This window comes from Motacilla alba, chromosome 9 (assembly GCF_015832195.1).
Source record: "Motacilla alba alba isolate MOTALB_02 chromosome 9, Motacilla_alba_V1.0_pri, whole genome shotgun sequence".
Lineage (NCBI taxonomy): Eukaryota > Metazoa > Chordata > Aves > Passeriformes > Motacillidae > Motacilla > Motacilla alba.
The window spans coordinates 18,538,112-18,549,726 of NC_052024.1; the positions used below are offsets into that span (position 1 = coordinate 18,538,112).

General features: G+C 42.6%; 1 protein-coding gene across 7 annotated transcripts in view; it reads left to right on the top strand.

The window, feature by feature from the left end:
• Nucleotides 1–4,652: 4,652 nt before the first annotated feature.
• Nucleotides 4,653–11,615, top strand: part of PEX5L (peroxisomal biogenesis factor 5 like) — a 101,071-nt gene continuing 94,108 nt past the window's right edge. For 4 of the 7 annotated variants that reach the window (XM_038145579.1, XM_038145587.1, XM_038145589.1 and 1 more), the window contains exon 1: nt 5,537–5,961. In XM_038145579.1, the coding sequence (XP_038001507.1) occupies nt 5,941–5,961 (21 nt within the window). In that variant the 5' untranslated portion in view covers nt 5,537–5,940. Of the gene's footprint in view, nt 4,961–5,536; nt 5,962–11,615 lie in introns of those variants that run through there. The other 3 variants (XM_038145581.1, XM_038145584.1, XM_038145590.1) reach the window with 3 other exon arrangements.

The window sequence follows — 11,615 nt, forward strand, 5'->3', positions numbered from 1 at the left end:
CCGTACTGGCAGATGATCCTTTCTGCATGAGGCATTTCTGCGTGGAGAGCAGCATCACTACACATCCAAACCAGCTCCTCTGCAAACAAAGCAAACCTCCCGTGCTAGGAGCTGACTGTGCGGCTGCACAAACAGTAACTATGGTGCTCAGAAACACAACCACGCGGGGTAAAGGCAGGACAGACCCGCTGGGAGGCAATTTCCTGTTCAGATGATTTGATGATTCGATGTGGATGATGTGTTACTCTCTGACCATGGCTTGTATCCTCTCTCAGTGGCTGCTCATTGCAGCACCAGCTCCTGCTGAGCTCATTACAAGAGGGAAAGGTGAGCTCAGTGCAAACCCACTCAGAGCTCACCTCTCCCAGGGAAGTCACAATTTCTCCACAGCACTTGTTTCAGGTATGGGCAGGAGAGCACAGACTAAGTATGAGCTAAACCACAAGAACTTCCATCTTCACATGAGGAAGAACTTCGCCTTGAGGGCTCACAGCACTGGGATGGACAGCACAGGGAGGGCACTGAGTTCCCTGTCTAGAGGCATCCCTAACGCACTTGGACATGTTCCTGTGTCACCTGCTTCAGGTGACCATGTTTTGGCAGGGGTTGGACTGGATAACCCCCAGAGGTCCCTTCCAACCAGAATTATTCTGTGATTCTGTGAAGCAGTAACCTTGCTCCAACACATGCCACAAGGAGAGCTGGCCAGGACAGAGCTGGGCTGCTCCCCCAGTGCCACTCACAGCACCTGCCCTACACATCAAACTGGGCCACCAAGGGATGTGCCACACACAGAACAGGGCCACAACAACAGAAACTCCCGCTGAAACGGGACTGGGAGTTTGTAATTATGCTGGTTACCATCTGTAATAATGTGATATTATTCTTCATTGTGCTGACAAGTTCTAGGCTGGTATTTACTAACAGATACAGAGCTGCAGGTGAATAAAACTGGTGTCACTCCAACATAATGAAGGATTATGCTGTTAGTATTCTGCTCGCACTATCTGCAACCTGATTGCCATTTGTTACTGTGGCTGGTGGTTTCTACCCTGACTCTTTTTAATTAAACATTGTATATGCATCATTAGCAAAACTTTTAGAATTTTAAAATTAATTTTGGATTACGTCTTATTCACATTTACTATTCATTAAACCATGTAAAGGATCTCAAAAACCTTCTTTATATGTATGCCCTAAATATATATAAACACATTAGCATAGGAAAGGAATGTGTAAATACACATAATATAATTAGCACTCTCACTAATGTGTGGTTGTACCTTTCATGCCTTCTAACTGCCACTAGAAAACAAAGTATAAAGTGTAATTAGAACTGTCAGAACTAACAATATTACAAATCCTAATTGTATGTTATTGATAAAGTTTAACACTATTAATACGTTAATATATTAATTTTGACAGTTTTTTGCAACCTCACTTGAGTCTAAGAATAAGCTAGGTTATTTTCAGTAGTTAATTTTTAATCAGCTCCAAGTTTTCACAAATTAGGCCAATTATTCTCAGTTAGCAGAAAACAGCATTAACAAAAATATTTATTAATAATAATGTTAGTAAGGATCTATTACTTAACAAAATATAGGCACTAGGCATAAATTAACCCAAAGAATTGCCATGTATGCAAATTACTTATCTCCATAGTTACATGAGCTGATAGACTGATGTTTGATACAACATACACACACCAGAACATTAATCTATTATTGAACAAAGCAGCAAATCTGTGTCTTTATGACCAAACACGTGCTATTGTTGGATGCTGGCAACACAACCTGTTGTCACACCTGAGAAACACCAGAGATTCAGAGAGGTCAGATAAGCACCCCTGAGTGATGGGTACAGCAGCCTGCTGGGCATCCAGAGGCACAAGTTCCTCCAAGTGGCCCCTCCAAGTCTCATGTGCTACAACTCATCCTCCCCAATTTGCATTTCAAACTCTTCCATCGAACACTTCTTTGCACACAACCCATCGAAGATATTTTCACTTTTCTACATGAAGCGTGCAGGCCTGTTTATCTGTACATATTTAAGATTTTCCTAATAAAAAATCAGGACTTACCCTTGCCATGTGGTTTCTTGGAGTGGGAATCCCAGACCCTGCCATTCCTATCACTGTGTTAATGAAGAATGTTAGAATAATGTTCTTAACTTGGAATCTGTAGAAATGGTTGTGTGCAGTTTCACAGTCAGTGATTTAGGAGTTTTTAAGTTTACAGGATGACAGAAATATCAGTAAGGTCTAAAGGAATGAAATCTCTATCACTTCCCAGGGGTAGTTAAGTGTCAGGGTGTTGACAGTAACTAGGTAGCTGCCAGCTTCTCCAAAATCACCTTGTGCGCTTTGTATTTCTGAGAATTCCTTCCCACTAATGTCTTCAGGCTTCCCAATAGTCCAAATTGCCCCAGCAATGTATTCCAAAACAAAATCTGAGCATTTATTTGTAAAATAAAGGAATTTTATTTGACTTCCCTCGAAATTTTCCCTGGCAATTTAATATTAACTAAAATCTGTTGCGCCATATGGTGACTTTTCTTTTTCTTAACAAACATTACGACTTTCATATTCTCTACCATGATTTTTTTCCATTTTTGCCATAACAAACAACAAAGCTTAGAGAGATCATAGCACACAGACATCACTGGTTCAAATACTAATGCAGCCACACAGACAGACCAAAAGGGAACACAAAAGAAAAATGTTTTCAAAGCATTTTAAGCAAGTGAACCTTGTGCGATTATCTACACCCTGCAACAAAACAGATTTTCACATTCATAAACAGAGCAGAGTCAGAGAAGATTATGGATCCTGGCACTCACCTGTTTCTAAGCTGTAAAGAACTTGCCTTTCTATGCATGGTACAGAATTACACATTAATGCTTTCTGCGGCACCCAGCACTGCATTTTTTAAGTTGCAGTGTAACTGAGCAATAAGGATCATACATTGATTGCAGATTAGGACTAGATGGAGAGAGAAACAATCTCACTGAAGCTTCCTCTTGTGAAGAGTGAGAGCAGAGGCAGAGTTTACACTTGTGGAAGCAGAGCACTTGTGAGTGTAGCTTGGGCTGAACCATATTTGAGGAGCGGCTCCTCAAGCAGGAGGAGCCCCTGGCAGCCCCTCTGTCCCTGCACGCCTCTCCCTCCATCTCTGCTCTGCACCAGCTGCTGCTCTGCCAGCTTCCTCCCTGGCCAGTGCCAAGCGATTCAGCCCCTGCTAAGGAAAAAGGCAAAAGCTGGATCTATCTGGCTTTACTGGATCACTCAAATCCTGCCAAAATGTGACATCAACATGCCACTGCACCAACAAATTGTGCAACGAATTGTGCTTTAGATGCATTAGGAAAAATGCCTGTCACACACTACACTATTAATTTCTAGCATTTGGACCTTGGCAAATTCTACCAATGTTTGTCCCACACTCACAAATAACATAGCATGAATAACCATAGCTAAATTAACAACTCTTCTATAAGTGTGATTTTCATACACTGTAGAAAATATTTAAGTCACAATGCATATACTTAGATTTAGAGAAAGGAGATATTGCTATACACTGGCATTGACAAATTTCCCCCAGTTTTACCCCGAGAAAAAACCAAGAGCCTCAGACTTAAAACAACAATAACAATAAAAAAAAATAAGAAAAAGATATTTTCAAGTGCCTTAGAAACATTCAGCTACGATAGAAAACCTGCACACTGACACAGGAATGGACACTCTGGATCTACTGTAGTCAGAGTGAAAAATTGCACCTTCAAGATTACTTAAAGCTAAAGAGTCTAATAAATCTCAACAAACAGCAAAGATATCAAGGTTCCAAGTATAAATAGGACTTGGTTGCTTTCAGCTGGATCTAAACTTATAAATTGAGCACAAAGGCAGCCAAATATTTACATCTGGAAAATCTGTTCTCCATATCATGCATTTTAAGTGAAACCATAGAAATTCAAATCTGATATTTTCACCTATCTAAGTGCAGTCACCCTTTGTGAAATTTTACAGTAATATATGTCTAACATGTATGGACAATCCCAAAGACGTATTTTAAGCTCATCAGCTCTTAATTGAGGTTTTCAAAGCAGCTTAAGGGATTTAGACAAAAAAATATTCATTTCTTCTTTCCTTTTGTCACCAATACATGGCTAAACTCCTCGGCTGCTCTGAAAATCTCAGTGAGCTGGATACATATTCACTGGATGTAAGAGAACTGTCACTTTTGCTATCTATCTAAAAGATAAAACTCTTAAGCCTAAGTGAAAAAAATAATTGGATAGATTTTGCTTATGCCATCACTGAAGACTTTACGAACTCATGTTCTGCAAAACCCCATTTTTTTAGCTGAATGGGAACACTTCAAAAAGGTTTTTTTAGTCAGCTGAAATGAGGGCTGTGATGATACAACTGTGCTGCTTTCAGGAATAAGAAATCTATTTTGCATTGCTCTAGTACAGGAGCACATTTAAGGTTGGATTGCTCTGGTCTATCAGAACCATCATAAAGTTTTGTGTAGTTTAATAGTGAAACTTGAGAGCTCAGAGCCAAGAAATTACACAATCTAGCAAATTGCAGGCGCTGGAGGTTTTCTGTGCTACTGAATATAGACACACTGGGTAGGACAGAAATTTACGATGAAATTGAAGCAGCTGCTCCTTTTAGCAGATTGGGAGTTTCAGTTTTGAGGTGGCGAAGTAGAGAAAAAAGCTGGATCCAAGATGAGGCAGGTGTCTCCTTCAGGATTTAGCCAGGCCTGTTGTGCCAGTTTACAAGGTCAGAATCTTGCACGTACCGGCCGGTGCCAGATTTTTGCCTATATAACGATGTCTTTGGCAAGCGCTGGAAAACGCTACTAAGCGATACTACCAAGCCTGAACAAGAGTCTCCTTATATTTTCTGGGAATCACGAGCGATCACGTTCGCTCTTCATCCGCAGAGCACAAGGTAGGGCCCGCTCCTTTTGCCGAAACCCGGTTGATCGCGGCCGGCAGCGCGGCGCCGCCGCTCCCGCTCGGCGGGCAGCGACCATTCCCGGGATGCGCCCGCGCGGGGCCGCTCCCTGCGCGCCCCCTCCGCTTCCACGCCGGGAGGCGAAACTCGCCACCCGCGAGGGCTCCGTGGGCCACATCCAGGTTTTGCCGAGTCCGGGACGCTCCGATTTTTTGTTGTTATGCTCAGCAGGATTTTTTGTGGGGTTTTTTCCCCGTTGTTTTGTGTTTGTTTCTTTGAATGACTGCAGCGGGAGCCGCCAGCCCTGGCGGGCGGTGGGGCCGGGGCGCGGCGGCTCCAGCGGGACCCCGGCGGGCTCCGCCCGGGGCTCCGCGCGTTCCCTGGATGCTGCGCGCTCCCCCTGCGGAGGGAGAGAGGGAGGGAAGAAGGGAGGAGAGAAGGAAGGAGGAGGAGGGAAGGGGGGCGGGAAGGAGGCCGGGGCTGCCGGCGGGAGGCGGGGGAGGGCGGCCGGGGCCGGGGCCGCCAGGCCGGGGCGGCTGCAGCGGGACGAGGCGCGGCGCGGGCGGGCGGGCGAGGCCCGGCAGCAGCGGCGGCCCCGCTCCGCCCCGCGGCTCTCCCCGCCCGGCCGCCCGCAGCCCTGCCCGGGTCCGCCCGCCTGCCCAGCACCCCCGGGCACTGCTCCCGGGCAGCGCCGGCACCGCCTCGCAGGGGGAAACGCGGGCAGCGAGGCGAGAGGAGGGCGCCGAGCAGCTCTGGGTTACTGAAACCAGTACAGGAGCTGCCAGGACAAATTTTGCTGTTTAGCCAAAAATAGCTCGTTCAGGGTTAGGCTTTTTTTTTTTTTTTCCTTTTTCCTTTTTTTTTTTTTTCCTTTTTTTTTTTTTTTTTTTCTTTCTTGTAGTGGAGCGGCCGGAGCAGTGCCCCCGCGCAGAGCCGAGCTGCCGGCCTGAGGGCAGCCGAGCAGCCGCGGCAGGATGTACCAGGGACACATGCAGGTGAGCGGCGCGCACGGGCAGCTCCGGGCGGGCTCCGCTGGAACGCGGCTCCGGGAAGTTGCGGTGGGCTCAGCGGAGGGGACATGCCACCCTGGCACTGTGCAACAAGTGACCGGGTGCGGTGTGACCGTGGCGCTCCGGCTCAGGGCCGAAGGGAGCGGCGTGCCTGGGGCTGGCGCTGCTCGGCGGGGGAGGATGGCAGAGGGGTTCTGTCAACTTTGTAACTAGGTGAAGTTCTCTGTGTCTTTTTCCATGTGTGATGCCTGCTTGTTCAAACAGATTCGAGGGAGTATTCCAGAGCAAACATTGTTATGGCATGCTTTAAGTGACACATGTCTCCTGCCATCCTCTTGATGCATCTCTTCCTGTATGTCAAGTGAAGGGCAAACAATAAGGGAAAAGACAGAGCACTTGCTTTGCAAAATCTGCAAAGGTTTCACAACACACTCAAACTGTCGATTTGCTCAATGTGTTGTGTTTAAAGGTGATGGATTTCTATTCCTCCCTCCCCACACGGGATGAGGGTTAATTTTGCTAAGCCACGGAATGACTTTGTAGAATGAATTCAAACACATGGCGAAGAAACGTCAAGATTTTAGGCAGAAATCTTGTCTGATGATCCTACTGATCTACGTTGCCTTGGCAGAATACACCCCTCCCTGATAAAAACATTCTTCTGCCTTGGACCTGATGGCTTTAACCTTGACTCCCGCTCTCCTTCGCATGGCTCTTCCTTGGAAAGCCAAGTGTGTTTTGAAGGGGGACGTATCAAAGTGGAGTAAAGGTTTACATTGATCTCCCAGATTCATTCTTTGCTTTGACCCAGTCTGGCTTGGTGTTCACTGCCAGGAAGGATCAAATGCTTTTATCACACACCAGTCGTGTGTGGTGTTAGCGCCGAGGCTGTTCAGAGAGGATCCGCAGCCTCGGGAGGTGCGAGCTGACCACTTGTGTTTGTTTTGCTCAGCATTTAAACCCTGGCTGAGTGGTCACGGGGGGCAGCAGCAGTGTCAGAGCCCAGGTTGTGCACGGTACAGATGAGTTAAGGCAGGACTCTGATCCAGCACTGCCTTCCAGAGCTGAATGACACCGGTTACTCTTTCATGTTTGTGTTATCTGGTCGCAGCAGTGATAAATAATGTGACATAACACTGCTTGTAACAGGAGAGCAAACAGGTTTTAACAGGAGATGTAATCAATGCATGTTACCATTTATTTCTGATAATAAGGTTAAAACACAAAACCAGTCCTATAAATAATGCTACTGAATGGGACGTTGCCAAATGGGTATTTACATCCTTAAGAAAGCAGACGTTCTTTGCTGTGAGTGACTTCTTGCAAGATTTCAACAGACATTTCAACAGCACTTTATAAAAGGGAATCTAATGGAATCTTGAGGTGTCTCACAGCACTGTAAATTTTCTGAGTCATTCAAAGATTGAAGTCCAACTTGCAATAGGAAATAAGGTCAAAACATGCAAATATGTTGTGACTGGTGTACTTTAATATTTTCTTTCAAAATACTTTTATTTTTTAGCTCAAATATAAATAAATTATAACCAAATTCTCTTAAAAGGCATGCTGAATTAAAAATTCTATTCCTGTTGAATGCACTTACAATTTTAAAAAACAAAAGCCCACCTCAGTTCATCATCCAAACTTTTGAATATATTTTTGTCCTAACAGGAAGCATTAATGAGCTTCAGATAACATCTACAAAGCTTAAAGCCTTAGGAGAAATTTTCATGTTTAGTATATCCTTAATTAGAGCCCTTGAGTCAGGCAAAGACAATAAAAAGCTAATTTCTTTGCAATGCTGTGTTCTACTGTAATGTTGGTTAAACCATGTTGGAACATAAGCTAAGTTACCATACAAATACATGTAAAAAAAATAAATGTCAGCACATTTTAAGCATTATAGGTCCTTTCATACTATCCAAGACTTCTTCTAAGACTTTTACTAATTCAGGAAGAGCTATTTGCAATTACTTATTGATCTAAAATAAGGTGAACCATAAACTCATCCCAGTTTGGGTGGATCAAGTCAGACACATAGGTCAGCACCCTGGACTACTCAGCAAAAATGATCTGATGTTTAAAGCACTGAGCCCTTAATGGAACTTACACTTCTTGAAGAGAAGGTGGTGTTTAGCTGGGTAAACTACACTGGGTACATCCAAATGCAAAATGATGGGCCAATATATAACACCTGATCCTACACATCTTAGAGCAACAGCTCTTCTGAAGTTATTGGGGTCAAATGTAGGATCTGACTTAGAATTCCAGTAATCATTTCCCTTTTCCTGATGTTCTATTCTCAGATATAAAAGTAAAATCTGCAGAGTTAATTCTATAGTCCCCTTATTTTAAAAGATGCTTGCAGAGCCCATGTTTCACTAATAGCCTGCTGTAACTCAGCTGATTCTTGGAATACTTCTAAAAGGGGAGAACCTTAACAACTGTAACAAGGTAATAAGCATAATTACAGAGATTGGGATTTTACCTATCTTGGAGAGGCATCAATCATTATCAGCTTCAGTGGGGAATTTCTCACTAAGCTCAGTAAATTTTGCAAGTGTAGATGAAATATACTTTGCATTTAAGCTTTGCTGAAGTCCACCACCAAAAGTACTTTACCACATCAGGCCATAATGTGTGTATTGTATCTCTTCTTAATTTTTTGTTTATAGTACGGATTAGGTTTGTTGTTTTGCTGGGGTTTTTTTTTTTCCCCAAAAGCCAGAAAATCACTTTGTTTATTCCACAGACCTAGGTTTAGATTTACTCCTTACTGGTTTCTAAGTGAAGCCTCACAATGCAGAAATACTAAAAATGTCCTAAGCTAAAATTCCAAAGGCAATTTAAAGCATCCAACAGGAAGGTATGTCCTGCCTTCACATTTCTAGGTGCCTTTCTGTAGGATTTGCTTTTGCTATCACTTGTGCACCACATGCTTTCAGATGAAACACCAGGAGAGAGGTGAAGTGGCCTTCCCCAGAGCCACAGCAGGAGCAGCACTAGGATGCAGAGAAGTGCAGTGCCACAGGAGCTCTTTCAAAGCTGTCTCACCATCCTCATGAGATTAAGCCGTTGATTTCTCCGTGTTTGCTGGTTGGGTTTGCACAGTGACCACTGGGACTGCCAGGGGTCCTGAGGCAGCAGCTGCCCCTCCTGAGCCCTGGGGGTGAGGCTTCTGCATGAGAGAGAGAACTTCAGATGAGATGCACGGGTTGTTTGTCCACAAATGTACAAGCTCAGTTATGTAAGGAGTCCTGTTTAATTCAGTAGATGTAGGCTCTGACAGGATGGAATCTGATGGATATGGGAGCACACCCTGGGATTCACAGATAAGGCAGAAGAGCCAGGTCTAAATGCTAAACTGTACAGGGGAAAGAGAGTATTTGTCTCTTAGGATAACGTGTGCAATCCTGTGTGTGTGGTTTTCCATCTTCAACAGAACAGTAGCAGACCAGATGGAAGCAGAACATAAGCTGAGTTCAGTCCCCAATCACTGCTCTCAAATTGCTGTCATTTTAACAACCAACTATAAGATGTTTTAAAGTTTTTACAGTATATTATAGACCTGGTACCAGTCCTCCTGTTGACTTCTATGAAAGTACTATAAATGAACAGGGGGCAAATTTCAGTCACAGAACGGGATTTGCACAGCATTTGGCTTCCTATAAAATTCAAAATAAATGCTTTCAAAACTGTTTGCCCTGATGCTGTATTTAGTCAGCCTTCCCCAGCACAAATGGTTGAACAGAAGAAGTGCTTTGCCAAATGTTGGCATGGGATTATATATATGGCAGTGTTATGTTTTGAGATGGCTTAATTTAGACAAAGCAGAAATCTTGACCACACAGGGATATCAGAGTTCCTCTGGCACTTTTTTTTTGCAGGAGCAGGCTTGTTAGTCAAGATGCCTTGGCCAAGTTCCAGATCAGATAGTTTGTCTCCTAAACTTTTAATTGCATAGGCGATCAGCTTCATGCCCTTAATTCTTGTGTTGTGATAATTAACATTGTGCCACTGGCATTTCCTATTTACATGAAATGATCCATATTAATCATTCCCATTTCATTTTGTTTTGTCAAACACACACCTATCTATATGATCCTAGAGGGTCTACAAAAAAATAAGTATGTGTACATGAAAATTCTTTCAAGTTGGAACCTCAAGGGCTTCACATGTTTTAGTGGGCATGAAAAGTACTGCTAAATATTTTATTAAAGGCATTTTTGCACTGATTTCTCAACATTTAAGACACAGCTAACTCAGTGAGGAAGGGGAAGCAGGACAATCTCAATATTAACTGCAGATGCAAATCCCATTTTGGTTTACTTGGGAACCTGTTAAAAATACTGTAACAGTGTTGGTGACACTGCTACCTAAAATAAATAAACCCCAAGCTAATAAACAGTTATGAATTAAAAAAAGTAATGTGCATTTTTACATTAATAAAACAGCCCACAAAGAATATGCATATTGTAAAGTTCAGTTCAATGCTAAGTTGAATCTCAGCTCAGCTGTTAATACCAACATAAACCTAATAACTTTAATCTACAAAATTCTATAAATCTGGGCACGTGGCTGGAATCTTAACTGATCTCTAGTGGTGTCTGTGAATCATAACTCCTATCCTAGGTAAAATTACATTATGATAAACTGATAATATTTTATTATTACAACTCTTTTCTAAGTACTCAGAGCACTAGGGCAGTCTTTATGGTGGTATGTTTTCCATTTTGCCTTGATATTTTCCAGTATTTCAGTAGCAGCTCTACCAAGTTTTGAACAGCAGATTATGAACTCCTTGTAAATTGAAAAAAGGTAAAACTAATGAGCTCACTTTCATAGAATGAAGTTAATTCAAAGCAAGTAGGCAATAAATTGCATTTGGCAAAGGCGCAGACTGAAACTGTGAAAACTGTGTGCATTTGAAGTAGTGGTAGAGGAAGCGTTCCTTGAAGCTGTTGAGCAGTTTTACAAGAGCCTAATCTTGCAAAGGCTCAGAAATTCTTGGCTCATGCTGTATTTTTACTGGATGTAAATTAGAAGAACATCTACTAACTAACTAAGGATCCACCCCTCTATTCTGGAATTAAATTCATTCAAAAAATAGAAAAACAACAGCCCCATGCGTAGTCCCTGTCATATATTAATATAAATGTTAGTCTAAACCCAGTATATAACTTTCACCAAAGAGTCACTGTTTACTCAAGAACCATGCTGTACTTTATTTTTTTAATCTACCACTATTGTCACAATTTACTATGCAAAGGAGGAGGATAAAAAGTCGGGATAAAGTTCACCAGCTGTATCAGGATGAATTGTTCAAATAGAACAACAGGCATGAAAGGATGGAAAAATATTCATGCAGAAATTTAGACTTTAGAAAATGCCGTCTCATAACTCGGCTTTAGATTATTTTGTAATTTATAATAATCTTGTTTCTAAGCAAGCTTTAAAAAAAAGGGCATCGATGTACAAACCAGGTCCATTTAAAATCCTCTATCCGGGTTAATTTGCTACTCTTTTTGCAAATGTTGAAAATGAAAAAGGTAAAAGCATCGAAATAGTACTTAGAATTAATCTACCCAGCACACAAAGTACATACTAGTTGTTTGTATCACAGAATCTAATTTTGCACA